Below are 16,634 nucleotides of genomic sequence, written 5' to 3' on the forward strand. Positions count from 1 at the left end.
ATCCCCCCCCCCGCGCTTCAATCCTGGCGTAGCCACCGCGTCGCGGGGTCCTGGCGTTCCAGGGGGTCGCCGTCACGAAAAGTCCCGGGTCGTGGGGGGGGTCTTTCTGCTCATTTTCTAGGCTCCGAGCGTGCGCCCTGTCTGCGCTCCCGTGGAGCCTGGAGAAGCGGGAAGGGGGGGCTCTTCCGTTCCCGTCAGCGGGTCACTCGGCGGCGGGATGGCGGTGTGCCGGAAGGGGGCTGTGCCATCCTAGTGACCCTCTGACACTCAAACCCAACCTTGTGTTTCAGGGGAGCGGGGGTTGAGCACTTTGGTTTGTTTGTTTTTACAGGCCCAAAGCCTGCACTAGAGTATCCAGCAACTCCCGCTGTTTATTCCCACTTGCTCCACAGGCACAGGCAGACTTCACACAGACTTATCGGAGAAGCTGCCTTATGCTGTGCTCCTCTGATCAGTCTCTTTGAAGTCAGGTTACCCCCCCTCCCCCCCCCCCCACCCGTGACTGAGGTCTCCGTGTTGTGTCGCAGGGTGGCTGCAGCGGGAGGTGAGGGGGGGCGTGAGGACCCCCTGGATGCGCCTCAGAAAGTTTTGGTTCGTGCTGACGCCGGATTCGCTGGACTATTACAGCAGCAACGAGAAGAGCGGCAAACGCGCGGGGAGCCTGGTGCTCACCAGCCTCTGCTCGGTGATGTGGCCGGACAAGCAGAGCTACAAGGAGACGGGTGAGAGAGAGAGAGAGAGAGAGAGAGAGGGGTGTGTGTGTACAAGCTACAAGGAGACAGGTGAGAGAGAGAGAGAGCGAGAGAGAGGGGTGTGTGTACAAGCTACAAGGAGACGGGTGTGAGAGAGAGAGCGAGAGTGAGGGGTGTGTGTACAAGCTACAAGGAGACGGGTGAGAGAGAGAGAGAGAGAGGGGTGTGTGTACAAGCTACAAGGAGACGGGTGAGAGAGCGAGAGAGAGGGGTGTGTGTACAAGCTACAAGGAGACGGGTGAGAGAGAGCGAGAGAGAGGGGTGTGTGTACAAGCTACAAGGAGACAGGTGAGAGAGCGAGAGAGAGGGGTGTGTGTGTACAAGCTACAAGGAGACAGGTGTGAGAGAGAGAGAGAGAGAGAGAGAGAGAGAGGGGTGTGTGTACAAGCTACAAGGAGACAGGTGACAGAGAGCGAGAGAGAGGGTTGTGTGTGTGTACAAGCTACAAGGAGACAGGTGAGAGAGAGCGAGAGAGAGGGGTGTGTGTGTACAAGCTACAAGGAGACGGGTGAGAGAGAGAGAGCGAGAGAGAGGGGTGTGTGTACAAGCTACAAGGAGACAGGTGTGAGAGAGAGAGAGAGGGGTGTGTGTGTGTATGTGTGTGTGTACAAGCTACAAGGAGATAGGCGAGAGGTGTGTGTGTGTGTGTGTACAAGCTACAAGGAGACAGGTGTGTGAGAGGTGTGTGTGTGTATGTACAAGCTACAAGGAGACAGGTGTGTGAGAAGTGTGTGTGTGTGTGTATTTACAAGCTACAAGGAGAGAGGTGTGTGTGTGTGTGTGTGTGTGTGTACAAGCTACAAGGAGACAGGTGTGTGAGAAGTGTGTGTGTACAAGCTACAAGGTGAGAGGTGTGTGTGTGTATAGAAGCTACTAGGAGAGAGGTGTGTGTGTGTGTGTACAAGCTACAAGGAGAGAGGTGTGTGTGTGTGTATAGAAGCTACTAGGAGACAGGTGTGTGTGTGTGTCTGTGTGTGTGTGTGTGTGTGTGTGTGTGTGTGTGTGTGTGTGTGTGTGTGTGTGTGTGTGTGTGTGTGTGTGTGTGTACAAGCTACAAGAAGACAGGCGAGAGAGGTGTGTGTGTACAAGCTACACAGACAGGAGAGAGAGAGAGAGGTGTGTGTGTGTGTGTGTGTGTGAGTAATGGGGGGGATTCCTGAGTACATGTTTCGGGGTAACCCGCAACACTGGCCCCCTTCTACCCAAACACACCCTGACAACAGTTAACCGTAAAATCACCCCTGCCTCTCACGCCCGGCACCTCTCCGCCGGGCGGCTACCCTGGAACAGCAAAAACACACACCCCCCTTTATTACAAACGCCGTTACATGCCGTGATTGGGTTGAAGAGCTGACAATCACAATTCCCCCATAGGGCTCAGGGGCACGCAGCCGGGCCAAATACCTTTTATTACTGGCCCGGGTACCCCCTCGCCGTCACCGGTACGTCCCCTGAGTAAGGCCGAGCCTCTCTCCCCTGCAGGGTATTGGAGCGTCACGGTGTACGGCAGGAAGCATTGCTACCGGCTGTACACCGAGCACCTGAACGAAGCCGCGCACTGGGTCTGCGCCATCCAGAAGGTGATTGACAGCAAGGCCCCCCTGGAGACCCCCACGCTGCTCCTCATTAAGGACATCGAAGTGAGTCCCCGGGACGCTCGCACGCGGCATTCTGTGCGTTGCCGGGGCCGGTCGGCGCCGGGGAATGTGCAGGCGCGCTGGGGTTACGCTGAGCGGAAAGCGGCGAGTTCAACACTCGGTCACGCTCACTGCTCGGCTGCAAGCGATTTGGGGGAGGAGTTATAGGGAGCAGTTAGGGGAGGAGTTATAGGGAGGGGTTATAGGAGCAGTTAGGGGAGGAGTTATAGGAGCAGTTAGGGGAGGAGTTATAGGGAGAGGTTATAGGAGCAGTTAGGGGAGGAGTTATAGGAGCAGTTAGGGGAGGAGTTATAGGAGCAGTTAGGGGAGGAGTTATAGGGAGAGGTTATAGGAGCAGTTAGGGGAGGAGTTATAGGGAGCGGTTATAGGAGCAGTTAGGGGAGGAGTTATAGGGAGAGGTTATAGGAGCAGTTAGGGGAGGAGTTATAGGGAGAGGTTATAGGAGCAGTTAGGGGAGGAGTTATAGGGAGAGGTTATAGGAGCAGTTAGGGGAGGAGTTATAGGGAGAGGTTATAGGAGCAGTTAGGGGAGGAGTTATAGGGAGAGGTTATAGGAGCAGTTAGGGGAGGAGTTATAGGGAGCGGTTATAGGAGAAGTTAGGGGAGGTGTTATAGGGAGAGGTTATAGGAGCAGTTAGGGGAGGAGTTATAGGGAGCAGTTAGGGGTGGAGTTATAGGGAGAGGTTATAGGAGCAGTTAGGGGAGGAGTTATAGGGAGAGGTTATAGGAGCAGTTAGGGGAGGAGTTATAGGGAGCGGTTATAGGTGTTATAGGGAGCGGTTATAGGTGTTATAGGGAGCGGTTATAGGTGTTATAGGGAGCGGTTATAGGAGTTATTGGGAGAGGTTATAGGAGGAGATATAGGGAGCAGTTATAGGTGTTATAGGGAGCGGTTTATCACTTTGCTGTGTCCGCATGAATGAAACGTTGTTTTTTTAACCTGTGTGTTATTGGGGGGTTTTCAGGAAAATCGCTTGAACCTGGAAGCCGTGGACGAAATCTACAAACTGAACCCCATCCTGAGGCACACGAAGAGTCCTCTCTATGCCCCCCTGCTCCCCTTCTCCTACGGAACCGCAGACCACGCCAGTACGTAGAAACGCGTTCCCACTCACTTTCCCTCATCACAAACCCGCCAGCGCCATTTCCAACTGGACACCAAGCGTCTCTGGAAAACCTTTCTCCTGTGCAGCGATAACAGTGTGAAGCCTTTTTGTGGGAGACACCATCGTGGCTTCTCTATGTCTCTGTGTGCCGGGCTCCCCACTCCTCTGCTCCTCCCTACATATCGGCTTTGATCTCTCGTCTCCTGCGCTCTGCCCATAACCGTCCACCCTCTCCACCCCTTTCACCTCTACTGCTCTCTCTCGCCTTAAACCTTCCCCCACACTCCGTATGCGCCAAGCGCCTTCTCTCCCCACCTTCAAGTCCAACCTGAAAACGCACCTCTTACATGAAGCCTCCCTACAGCCTGGTCTCCTGGCCACTGTCCCACACCCACAGTCTCTCCTACCAACCACGGTGCCCAAGCCCTGCCATCTACTGTCCCACACCCACAGTCACTCCTACCAACCATGGTGTCCAAGCCCTGCCATCTACTGTCCCACACCCACAGTCACTCCTACCAACCATGGTGTCCAAGCCCTGCCATCTACTGTCCCGCACCCACAGTCTCTCCTACCAACCATGGTGTCCAAACACTGCCATCTACTGTCCCACACCCACAGTCACTCCTACCAACCGTGGTGTCCAAGCACTGCCATCTACTGTCCCACACCCACAGTCACTCCTACCAACCATGGTGTCCAAGCCCTGCAATCTACTGTCCCACACCCACAGTCTCTCCTACCAACCATGGTGTCCAAGCACTGCCATCTACTGTCCCACACCCACAGTCTCTCCTACCAACCATGGTATCCAAGCACAGCCATCTATTGTCCCATACCCACAGTCACTCCTACCAACCATGGTGTCCAAGCACTGCCATCTACTGTCCCACACCCACAGTCTCTCCTACCAACCATGGTGTCCAAGCACTGCCATCTACTGTCCCACACCCACAGTCACTCCTACCAACCATGGTGTCCAAGCACTGCCATCTACTGTCGCACACCCACAGTCACTCCTACCAACCATGGTGTCCAAGCACTGCCATCTACTGTCCCACACCCACAGTCACTCCTACCAACCATGGTGTCCAAGCCCTGCCATCTACTCTCCCACACCCACAGTCTCCTACCAACCGTGGTGTCCAAGCACTGCCATCTACTCTCCAACACCCACAGTCACTCCTACCAACCATGGTGTCCAAGCCCTGCCATCTACTGTCCCACACCCACAGTCTCTCCTACCAACCGTGGTGTCCAAGCCCTGCCATATACTGTCCCACACCCACAGTCTCTCCTACCAACCGTGGTGTCCAAGCCCTGCCATCTACTGTCCCACACCCACAGTCTCTCCTACCAACCGGGGTGTCCAAGCACTGCCATCTACTGTCCCACACCCACAGTCGCTCCTACCAACCATGGTGTCCAAACACTGCCATCTACTGTCCCACACCCACAGTCACTCCTACCAACCATGGTGTCCAAGCTCTGCCATCTACTGTCCCACACCCACAGTCTCTCCTACCTACCATGGTGTCCAAGCACTGCCATCTACTGTCCCACACCCACAGTCACTCCTACCAACCATGGTGTCCAAGCACTGCCATCTACTGTCCCACACCCACAGTCACTCCTACCAACCATGGTGTCCAAGCCCTGCCATCTACTGTCCCACACCCACAGTCACTCCTACCAACCATGGTGTCCAAGCTCTGCCATCTACTGCACTTATTCCCTCACCTGCTGTCTCTGCAACTCTCCCAACATACCGCTTAGATTGTAAGCTCTCCGGGGCAGGGATTTCCTTTCCCGTTGTCTGACTTTGTTGCGCTTATTATATTATAATTCCTTGTATTGTATTGTCTTTGTGAAGCGCTGAGTACACTGTTGTAATACACGTTACAAAGGAATAGGAAACAAAATGCTTACAATCTAAGTGGTAAGTGGGGAGAACGTACAGAGACAGCAGGAGGGGGTTCTGGGAAGTGCGCCTGCAAGGGGCCACGGTCAGTGCCTGTGAGATGTATAGTATCAGCCACCAGAGCTACCTAAAGGTGGAGAGAGAGGGGGCCAGCCGGGTTTTGAGGGGAAGGGCATTCCCGAGGTCTGGGGCAGTCAGTGAGAAACGTTTTAGGCTGGAGAGGGCTGTAGATACAGAGGAACACAGAAGACACCCTTTAGCAGAACTCAAAGAGACATGTATGGTGGAGATGTCAGGAGGGTCAGAGGAGTGTGTAGCCTTCAAAGAGGAGGAGGATTTTGGAAGCCCTACTGGATTTAGTAGGAATCCAGGAGAGGGATGTGTATGGATCTCTCTGTGTAGCGTCATGTTGGTAACCCCCACCCGGCAAAACTGAAAAACCCGGAAGGGACATTTCGGCGAGGCAGCGTCTTGGCAGGATTTTACGTCACCCTTCCCTATCTCACATTATGTCGGCGTGTCTGGTACACGTAGTCCTAACTTGGATGGGCGCTGTCCTCAAGGACCAGAGTCAATGATTCGACACGGTGGTGTGGGACGCTCTCGGGTAGAGTAAGGCGGACGGTGAACTTCATGCAGGACTGGTTCCCTGCCCCCCCCCCGAATAGCCTGCCATCTAAGGCAGGCTCGTGGTCAACAGCCAGTCCTCAAGGGCCACCAACAGGTCAGCTTTTCAGGATATCCCTGCTTCAGCACAGGTGTCTCCATCAGTGGCTCTGTTGATTGAGTCACCTGTGCCGAAGCAGGGATAGCCTCAAAACCGGATGCGTTGGTGGCCATGGAGGACTGGGCCTAAGCGGTAGGTTAGGGAAACGCAGGAGATGGAAGAGGAGTGGTCCACGACCCTTGGCCAGGAGCATAAGCAAGTGGGGAACGTTGAGAAGATGACCAACGTACGCTGAGCGTGGGTTCCAGCGGTAGAAGGCAGCGAGAGCGTTAAGAAAGCAGTAGAGACGAGTGGGCAGAGAGGAGACAGTCTAAGCGACGTGCTAAGCTTTGATGGTATCTTAATGCAGCGGCGGGCACATCACTGCTTACGCACTAAATTGACCATATCCCACTCACTGCCCGCACACAGCTTCTGCACGGCGTGTCCTCTGGGGGTTTCCAGCCCTTGGGAATAAGGAAATCATTGTATGCTCGGTCGGAAGACCCCAGACACCACGGCTTTCTGGGAACAATGACTCATCCCCGGGCTCTGTCTCTTGATCCTTTCTCTCTCTGTATTCCCGCTTTTGATGCACAAAGCTGCCCACGGAGCATGTTAACCCCTTCTTTGCTCCGGCACCCTGCACATGAATATATTTATACACGCACTTCCTGATCTCACCCGCCCATCTGACTTTGGGGTTCGTCGTCTTGGTTTTACACTCTCTCGGCATCCAGTCCGTTACCATCTTTGTCCAACGCAAAATGTCCTTCTTGCGAAATGTCTGGCCTTTTTCTTCCCCCGTGTGATGATGTCACAGACTTTTGTTTTCGAACCAACGCATTCCTTTTCCTGTCCATATGGGTAATACCCAGCATGCATCTCTCCATACTTCGGGTAATACCCAGCATGCATCTCTCCATACTTCGGGTAATACCCCGCATGCATCTCTCCATACTTCGGGTAATACCCAGCATGCATCTCTCCATACTTCGGGTAATACCCAGCATGCATCTCTCCATACTTCTTTGTGTGTGTGTGTGTGTGTGTATATATATATATATATATATTGGCATTCAACCCTGCTCCGTTCCCGGGGGGTCAGACCACTGGGACCACTCCCTTCTTTCAATGGTCCTAGTGGTGAATCTGTCCCCCTCCCCCACGCTAGGGAAGTGTTTAGCCCCATTCATTAGAACGGAGCTCATCTTTTCTCCAGCGTATCGAAAACAGCGATGCCGAGTATCACCGCTGAAAACCAACCGGGTTGAGCCTCTACGATGGTTGACGGCCCCTCGCCCCAAGAGCTTGCCATCCAGTTGACGCTGACCTCCCCCCCTCCCCCCCCCCATTAACTCTTTCAGCGCACAACACGAAGGGATACACGGCGCTGCGCGACGAGGCGGTCAAGATCTTCAACTCCCTCCAGCAGCTGGAGAGCGAGCGGGACCCCGTGCCGCTGATCCAAGGGGTGCTGCAGACCTGCCTGGACCTGCGGCCCCTCCGCGACGAGGTCTACTGCCAGGTGGCCAAGCAGACCGCCGACCCCCCCGAGCCCGGCAGCCCGGCTCACCTCCGCTACTGGCAGCTGCTCACCTGCATGAGCTGCACCTACCTGCCCGGCCCCGCCGTCACCAGGTTCCTGCGCTCTCACTTACAGAGGTAAGGGGGGGGGGACCCCGTAAGTCACCTCTCTGCCTTCTGGGTCTGTATCTCCTAAGGTGCACGGGGGAGGGGCATTTGGGACCCCGTAAGTCACCTCTCTGCCTTCTGGGTCTGTAACTCCTAAGGTGCACGGGGGAGGGGCATTTGGGACCCCGTAAGTCACCTCTCTGCCTTCCGGGTCTGTATCTCCTAAGGTGCACGGGGGGAGGGGGCATTTGGGACACTGTAAGTCACCTCTGCCTTCTGGGTCTGTAACTCCTAAGGTGCATGGGGGAGGGGCATTTGGGACATCGTGAGCCACCTCTCTGTCTTCTGGGTCTGTATCTCCTAAGGTGCACGTGGGGGGGGAGGGGGCATTTGGGACCCCGTAAGCCACCTCTCTGTCTTCTGGGTCTGTATCTCCTAAGGTGCACGGGGGAGGGGCATTTGGGACCCCGTAAGTCACCTCTCTGCCTTCCGGGTCTGTATCTCCTAAGGTGCACGGGGGGAGGGGCATTTGGGACACTGTAAGTCACCTCTGCCTTCTGGGTCTGTAACTCCTAAGGTGCATGGGGGAGGGGCATTTGGGACATCGTGAGCCACCTCTCTGTCTTCTGGGTCTGTATCTCCTAAGGTGCACGTGGGGGGGGAGGGGGCATTTGGGACATCGTGAGCCACCTCTCTGTCTTCTGGGTCTGTATCTCCTAAGGTGCACGGGGGGGGGGGGGGAGGGGGCATTTGGGACACCGTGCGCCACCTCTCTGCCTTCTGGGTCTGTATCTCCCAAGGTGCACGGGGGGAGGGGGCATTTGGGACACCGTGCGCCACCTCTCTGCCTTCTGGGTCTGTATCTCCTAAGGTGCACGGAGGGAGGGGGGATTGTCTTCACGCTGCGGCAGTGCCACTCCATTACTAAAAAAAAAAAAAATAATAAAAGGAGTTTGTGTAATAGTATCCCGATCGGCACTATCTGGACCAAGGCCTTAACTGCCACCCTTTTTTTTGCAGGACGCGGGATCGGTCTCCGGACACGGAGATGGAGCGGTACTCGGCCTTCGTCCTGGACTCGCTGGAGAAGACCAAGCAGCGGGACTTCGTCCCGTCCTGCGAGGAGATCGCCGTGCTGATTCACCGGCAGGCGCTGGCGTGCACCGTCTGCTACCCCGGGGCGGGGACCTGCAAGGTGCCCATCACTTCCCACACTACGGCCGGAGAGGTGAGACGGGGGGACGGGACCGCCGGGCGGGCGTGACGGGGGGACGGGACCGCCGGGCGGGCGGGCGTGCTGGGGGTAGCACGTGGTGGCTTGGTGGTGGCTCTTCTTGTTGACGTTGGGCAAGTCACTTTGTCATCTCCCTGGGGATTCGATCGTAAGCTCTGCGGGGCAGGGGTAGTGCTTGCACAATTCTGCGCCCGGTGCTTGGGCGCCATTTGCGTCGCAGAAGAAACATGATATATTAAGTATTACATCTGTGTCTGTGCGTCAATGGACAACCCCATTGAAGGCCAAAGTGGCCCATTGGCAGTGTGGATCAACCAAATGATGCTACGCCTCAGGGCTCCTTAAAACCCATTCACTTCAAAGGTGCCATCCCACACAGCCGGCCAGGTGGGTCCGTTAGTGGCCTCTGAATGGGGAAGTGTTAGTCTAACGGAGGGTCTTCTGTGCCCTTAACCCCCTCCCCCCCCCCCACCGTCCTTATTAGAGAGCTTAGAAAGATGTGGGGAGAGGGGACTCTGGCTGTGTGAGCGCTTGCTGATCACACCGTGACATCATCACCCACCGTGACATCATCACACACAGTGACATCATCACACTAAAGGAAGCAGCCTCCCCCGTCTCGCTTTAATTATTTAAATCTAATCATATATTTAATAATAATATTATTTATTAATAATAGATCCCCCCCCCCCCAAAAAAAGGCATCAATCACCCAGATGATGACCCCTTTTTCACGTGTCGCTTGAATTGACGTGTTTAAGGGGTCCCGTCTGGGGGGGGGGGGGGTTGGTGGAGGAGCTGACCCCTTGTCTGTACACCTGGGTAATTACTTTCAGAGATGGAGAACCCGCGAGTGCGTTAACATTTCCTCCACAGGTCCCCAAAAAACCAAGAGTGGTTCAGCTGCAGGCGAGGATTCTGGGTAGCGACAGGCTAATGCGCCTGACTTTTTAGCTTCCATCCACTCCTTAACACGGACTCCCGAGAGCAGCAATGTAATGAAGTGGATAGGAGGTGACGCCCACCGAGGGGCCACTACCCAGAATTCACCTGTAGTCGCGCCAGGAGGCCAAGCCAGTGTGAACCTTGGGCGGGCTCCACCAGGGTTACCCCAATGATCCAATCCGAAGCTGATCACATTTTACCCCTCTCCCCCCCCCCCCCCCTAGCTGGTCCAGGAGTTGATTGAAAAACTTGACCTGGGACAAAGCCGAAACGTCTTCGCCCTCTACGAGCAGAACCGCCACTACGAGCAGGCGCTCGGCACAGCCACCCTCGTGGCCGACACCCTCACCAGGTTTGAAAAGTAAATGCCTTTTTTTTTTTTGACTCGTAGGGTTTTGGAGGCAGAAGGAGCGAGACGGGCGACCTGCTCATAGTCGCCTGTTAATACGGAAGGGGGGGGGGGGGGGAGTTGGGGAATTTAAACTGGAGCGCGGTTTCTATCTGACTCACTCGGACAGATACATCAGCGATCGCCCCAGGCTTCCTCGCCCACACCGTGTCAATGCAAGGGTCACTCCCTCTACCTGTCTTCTTGCTGAGGCCCAGATCCACCCGAGGGTGCCAAGCTTTAACGCGCCTTTACTTGGGAGCCGAGGCGTGCTAAGGTTTAGCACCCACCTGGGCCTTCCATGTGGCAGACTGATCCGGGGGGATATATAGGGCGGGGGGAGAGTTGGCTTTCCAGGAAGACTGGTACCATGTTCATGCAATCACAAGAGCGCCTCCGTCATGCGTGGGTGGGAAGAGTGGGCGCCGTGTCGGGGTGGGCAAAAGGTTTAGACTTGGTGAATGTGAGATCACAGGGTCTGTCCTGTGACGTCATCATTCTACCGCTGACATCAGACTCGCCTTCGGGCACTGGGGGGGGGGGGGCAAGCAGGGTTATTCCGTGGCACCCTCCAACGCTGGAAGAACCCTTCTCTTGCACAGGCCTTAAGATGCCTTGTGGCGTAGCGAAGCGTTTTGTAGCATAGCGCTGCTTAGTAGATATGTGTGTCTGGATGAACTGAGACGATCAGTTTGTTGGGTAATGAACCATTTTAACATCCCAGCCCCCGTGTCTCTTACCCGCCTACAGCTTACTCCAGGAGTGGCCAACTCCAGTCGACAAGGGCCACCAACAGATCAGGTGTGCAGGATACCCCTGCTTCAGCACCTGAATTGAGCCACCTGTGCTGAAGCAGGGAAATCCTGAGGGACTGGAGTTGGCCACCCCTGGCTTAGTCCTTCTACACAAAAGGTGGAAATCCATACGGTCAAACCATTTGGCGTCCATTACATTATCGAGCATTGGACACCCGCGGAAAATAAGGGTTAGACGAGTTGGCTTCTGTTCACATCCTGCTCGTTTAACACAGTAATTCCTTCCCCTAGCCTTTCATGCAAAGAGAAAGGGTTCGAGTCACGATGGAGACTCTGCTTTAAGGTCTACTGCTTCCTGGACACGGAGGATGTACCCAAAGACAGCCTGGAGTTCTCCCTTCTCTTCGAGCAGGTACTGGAGGAAGGTTCCTTCTGGGGTCCTCCCTTTTACCTCTACTGCTCCCCCCCCAACCCATGGATCTCCCTTACTAGGCACCCCAGCACCTTCTATCCCCACCTTCAAACCAAAACACACAACTTCTGATCTCAGTAGCCTAGACTCATGACAACTTCTCCCACCACGTTCCCACCATCAAGGCCAGACTTACAGAGACAGTAGGGGAAGAAGTAAGGGCAGTAAATGGGTGGCAGTTTCTGGCCTTGGATGTCTCTGTGGAGGTGTGGAGAGGCGTAGTTATTAGGCCAGGCTACTGAGATGTCTCATTCAGAAGGTGTGAAGAGGTGTTCCACTGAGGTGGTTGACGTGTATACTGTATACATACTGGTAAAAGTTACATATATTTCCCGAAGTGGTGAGGTACTGGGGTTACCCCATTTCAGATCTAGGGATCTTGAGTTTTATTTAAGTAGACATATTGTGGGGAATCGCTGCTTTAATTAACATTTGTTTATCAAAGGCACACGAGACGGTGATCCGAGGTTACGTACCCACCTCCGAGGACACGCTGCAGTCACTGGCCGCCCTCCGGCTCCAGTTCCTAAACGGCGACTTCTCCCCCCACGCTCCCTTCCCCCGGCTCGAGGAACTGTTCCCCATCTACTTCCTCCACTCCCGGGTGCTGGCCTCCAGCAAGCCCCCCGTGGCCTCCCGGACCTCCTGCCCCAACTTCCACAAGGGCCTGCTCTCGGGGGCTCTGCCCAACGGACTGTGGAACAACTCGCTGGTGAAGCAGAAGGCGGAGGAGAACCAGAAGTTCCGGGGGCGAGTGAAGGAAGAAGGCGCCAACATGATGTCGGCCATTGTGGACAAGTGGAAAGTCTTGCACGGCATGGGGACGCAGGAGGTCATGACTTCCTACTTGGCCACTGTCAAGGAATGGTCGGGTTACGGATCCACCTTGTTTGACATCGACTTTTACATGGTAAGTTGGGCCGTGTCACAAATCGACCGTGATTTCCTCAGGCTGCTCCCCCTTTGTGTGATCTTTCTGTGGTGACCTCAGAAACGACATTACAATCAGGGCAGGACACACTCAGGGGGTGAGATACTAACATTATATGCGCTGGACTCACATAGGTTTCCCGGGGGGGGAGGGTATTCAACTCATCGAGTGCCGGAGGACGTCAGTCTAACGTCACGGTAGGCCGGGGACGTTTGCTTGTCCGCCCGTGAGTCTTCCAGCTCTAGAAAGTCACGGGAAACCCCTGGGAGGTGCCAGACTCCGTGATGTCCAATGGGTGGGCGTCCCCGTTGGCAGACTGTCACCACGAGGGGGATAACCCTCTTTTCTGAGGGAGCCGATGTCCCAGGGAAGTTGCGGGACGGTCACTCACTGCTCGATCTCCCCTCCCCCCTTTTTTTTTGTCTCTGGTGCAGAATTCGTCCGGGAACTTCTCGCAGCGGCTGTGGTTGGGGGTCAGCGCCTCCTCCCTGGCGCTGTACAAGCAGGGGGACCTGGAGGCCTTCGAGAGTGTCTTCTACAGCCAGATCTCCTCCTTCGGGGTCTCCGACAGCACCACCTTCAAAGTCTCCGTGGGGGAAAAGGACATGCTCTTTGAGACCACTAAGGTGAGGTCTACAGGCGGCTTCCCTCTTAACCCCTTTCAGAAGGCCCATGGTTTGGGGGGAAAAAACACCTAAAACTAACTGAAAGATGTGGCCACTTTGGTTTCTCTGGAAATTAATTGTAAGTTGCATTTTTTTAGGGACCTCTGACTGGGGGTTTGTCAGTCAGGTGTTTTCTTTCCCCTTCTCCCCCCCTCTGTCCTTATCAGAGAGACAGCAATAAGGAGAGTGGGGTTTGCCTGTGTGAGCTCTAGTTAAACACACAGTGACATCAGACACAAGGCAGCGGCCGGAGGAAGTCACCCCCTCCCACGTCTCCGCTCATCGTGTTTACAAAGTCACTTTAGAAATGATATGAACATCCTTATTGGGTTTTAGATTTGAGTACAAAAGGCATCAATCACCCACATGAGACCCCTTAACCCTGTCACTGCCATTAGTACACTTTGCCCCTAGGAGAGACTGACCCCTTAACCATGTCACTGCCATTAGTACACTTTGCCCCTAGGAGAGACTGACCCCTTAACCATGTCACTGCCATTAGTACACTTTGCCCCTAGGAGGGACTGACCCCTTAACCATGTCACTGCCATTAGTACACTTTGCCCCTAGGAGAGACTGACCCCTTAACCATGTCACTGCCATTAGTACACTTTGCCCCTAGGAGGGACTGACCTCTTAACCATGTCACTGCCATTAGTACACTTTGCCCCTAGGAGAGACTGACCCCATAACCATGTCACTGCCATTAGTACACTTTGCCCCTAGGAGAGCCTGACCCCTTAAACATGTCACTTCCATTAGTACACTTTGCCCCTAGGAGGGACTGACCCCTTAACCATGTCACTGCCATTAGTACACTTTGCTCCTAGGAGAGACTGATCCCTTAACCATGTCACTGCCATTAGTACACTTTGCTCCTAGGAGAGCCTGATCCCTTAACCATGTCACTGCCATTAGTACACTTTGCCCCTAGGAGAGACTGACCCCTTAACCATGTCACTGCCATTAGTACACTTTGCCCCTAGGAGAGACTGATCCCTTAACCATGTCACTGCCATTAGTACACTTTGCCCCTAGGAGAGACTGATCCCTTAACCATGTCACTGCCATTAGTACACTTTGCTCCTAGGAGAGACTGATCCCTTAACCATGTCACTGCCATTAGTACACTTTGCTCCTAGGAGAGCCTGATCCCTTAACCATGTCACTGCCATTAGTACACTTTGCCCCTAGGAGAGACTGATCCCTTAACCATGTCACTGCCATTAGTACACTTTGCCCCTAGGAGGGACTGACCCCTTAACCATGTCACTGCCATTAGTACACTTTGCTCCTAGGAGAGACTGATCCCTTAACCATGTCACTGCCATTAGTACACTTTGCCCCTAGGAGAGACTGATCCCTTAACCATGTCACTGCCATTAGTACACATTGAACCCTAGGAGAGACTGACCCCTTAACCATGTCACTGCCATTAGTACACTTTGCCCCTAGGAGGGACTGACCCCTTAACCATGTCACTGCCATTAGTACCCTTTGACCCTAGGAGAGGCTGACCCCTTAACCATGTCACTGCCATTAGTATCCTTTGACCCTAGGAGAGGCTGACCCCTTACTGACATGTCCTGAAAGTGAGTTTAATATTACGCCCCCTTCTTGATTGTATTGTTATTTTTCTTCAACAAGGCCCAAAGCCTGGAGTAGTGTCCACACGGCAACCTCTGCTTCTGTTGTTGCTTCACCCCACCAGTCGGCACCGCTCCATTTTCCACGCAGACTACGGTCCCATCAGAGGAGCTGCCCCCTTACATCCCTGTATTGTCGTCTCTTGCAGGTGGACGAGATCACCCAGCTCATCAACACGTACCTCACCTGCGTCAGCGACGGTCCCTGCCCGCCCAGCACGGACAACAGCTCTGGTTCCGAAGATCCAGCCGACTCTGAACTACCGTGCGAGCCGGTATGAGCTGGGCAGCACCGCGGCGCTTTCGAACCACCATGCCGGGGCAGCCGTGCCGGTCCTTGACCAGACATTTGGGGGGGGGGGGGAGGGGGGAGGGGCAGATACCGCGCGGGAGAAGGCAGAGTTGTTTTGAAACCCGTCCCAGTAAATAATCCGCAACTTTTAGGAGACATTACAGACTTCAGTTCCGGAGCGAGGAGACGGACGCAGGCGTAACACAAAGCTTTGTTCCTAAAAACCAAAACCTTCTTGTGTTTCTGCCCGCGGCCCTAATGCTTTTAGTTGGGGTTTCAGCAGGGACACGTTTTCCAGTCATGTTGCATCGTTTTGTCCGATCGGATTAGTTCGGCCTTTGGAATAAAAGTACGCCGGATACTCTTCTGTTAACCACTGTAATGTATGTCAAGATCATTCAGTTATCCTTCACAATACCCCATTATTGTAACTTGTGTGTTTCACCGTCACAACGCGTTCCGCCTTTTTAATAAGCTGGATGTCACCTCTCTTGTTCAGCCAGGAGCACGAGAAGGGGGGAAATCCGCTCATATTGCATAGGGGAGGGTGATAACGGTTGCCAGACAGCCTGTGTATATGGGATCGTCCCACTTTTCCTGTTGCCCCTGAAAGAGCCCCTAATTGTCCCGTATTTGCCGAGCCTCCGTTGATGGTCGCCGTCGTGATTTCTTCTCTCGCGGAGTCCCATGTCCTTCCAAAGATGGCTATTTCTTGCCATATGTCTGGCCTACCTCCATTTTAATTACTTCCCCCTTGTGATGTCACAGACACTTACTTTCAAACCCATTAATTCTGTTTCCTCTCGTCGAGTGAAACATCTTTCCATAGTGTCACAATACATGTTTATGCATATACAGAAGTGTATTTGTACACACAAATAGATATACAGTATCAATGTATTGATATATACACAGTAAGTGTCCTCTGTGTCAAACTAGCTTCCTGGAAAACATTTTTGTAACAAAACCTGGAAACCAAATGTAACCGTGTTATGCTCCGAGACCCCGCTCGGTTACTGTCCTAAGAAACAAGAGTGTTGTGTTTCTAACAACCTACATTAGGAGCAGCGGAGACCAGAGGGAGGGAACAGCTGCTAAAATAGGCTCTTCAATGAACATATAGTAATAATGTGTAACACAAACACACACTAAGTTAGGGTGGGTGAAAAAGGCAACAAGAAACCTCCACCGTATAGGATATAGCAAATAATAAGATCACTTGTGAGCACATTCACATGTCTTAGACAGGTCTGCAACCCTGTTTTTCACCATTATCACCCAGCATGCAGTGCTTCCACTGCAGCAAGGGATTCTGGGGAAATGACATTATTTGATGGAACACACACACTTCACCTAGCAGCAGGTTCGATGAAGACACCGCAGCGTATTATCAAACCATTTGTATGGGCCATACAGTAACCACTAACGTGTCGATCCCACTGAGACCTTCATCAGACCAACGTTGGGACTTCATGAGACCCGGTGCTGGGGAGCAGAACGGGCAGAGTATTTCTATGTATTGTATCTTT

The 16,634-nt window shown here is 53.8% G+C and overlaps 1 protein-coding gene across 4 annotated transcripts in view; it reads left to right on the forward strand.

Annotated features, from left to right (window-relative positions):
- Positions 1-15,478, forward strand: part of PLEKHH3 (pleckstrin homology, MyTH4 and FERM domain containing H3) — a 57,609-nt gene extending 42,131 nt beyond the window's left edge. For 3 of the 4 annotated variants that reach the window (XM_075580188.1, XM_075580190.1, XM_075580187.1), the window contains exons 4-13: positions 528-722; positions 2,235-2,392; positions 3,375-3,498; positions 7,510-7,807; positions 8,798-9,005; positions 10,181-10,317; positions 11,391-11,511; positions 12,017-12,481; positions 12,937-13,128; positions 14,963-15,478. In XM_075580188.1, the coding sequence (XP_075436303.1) occupies positions 528-722; positions 2,235-2,392; positions 3,375-3,498; positions 7,510-7,807; positions 8,798-9,005; positions 10,181-10,317; positions 11,391-11,511; positions 12,017-12,481; positions 12,937-13,128; positions 14,963-15,094 (2,030 nt within the window). In that variant the 3' untranslated portion in view covers positions 15,095-15,478. The remainder of the gene's footprint in view (positions 1-527; positions 723-2,234; positions 2,393-3,374; positions 3,499-7,509; positions 7,808-8,797; positions 9,006-10,180; positions 10,318-11,390; positions 11,512-12,016; positions 12,482-12,936; positions 13,129-14,962) is intronic. The other variant, XM_075580189.1, reaches the window with a different exon arrangement.
- The last annotated feature ends 1,156 nt before the right edge of the window (positions 15,479-16,634 follow it).

This window comes from Ascaphus truei, chromosome 23, assembly GCF_040206685.1.
Source record: "Ascaphus truei isolate aAscTru1 chromosome 23, aAscTru1.hap1, whole genome shotgun sequence".
Lineage (NCBI taxonomy): Eukaryota > Metazoa > Chordata > Amphibia > Anura > Ascaphidae > Ascaphus > Ascaphus truei.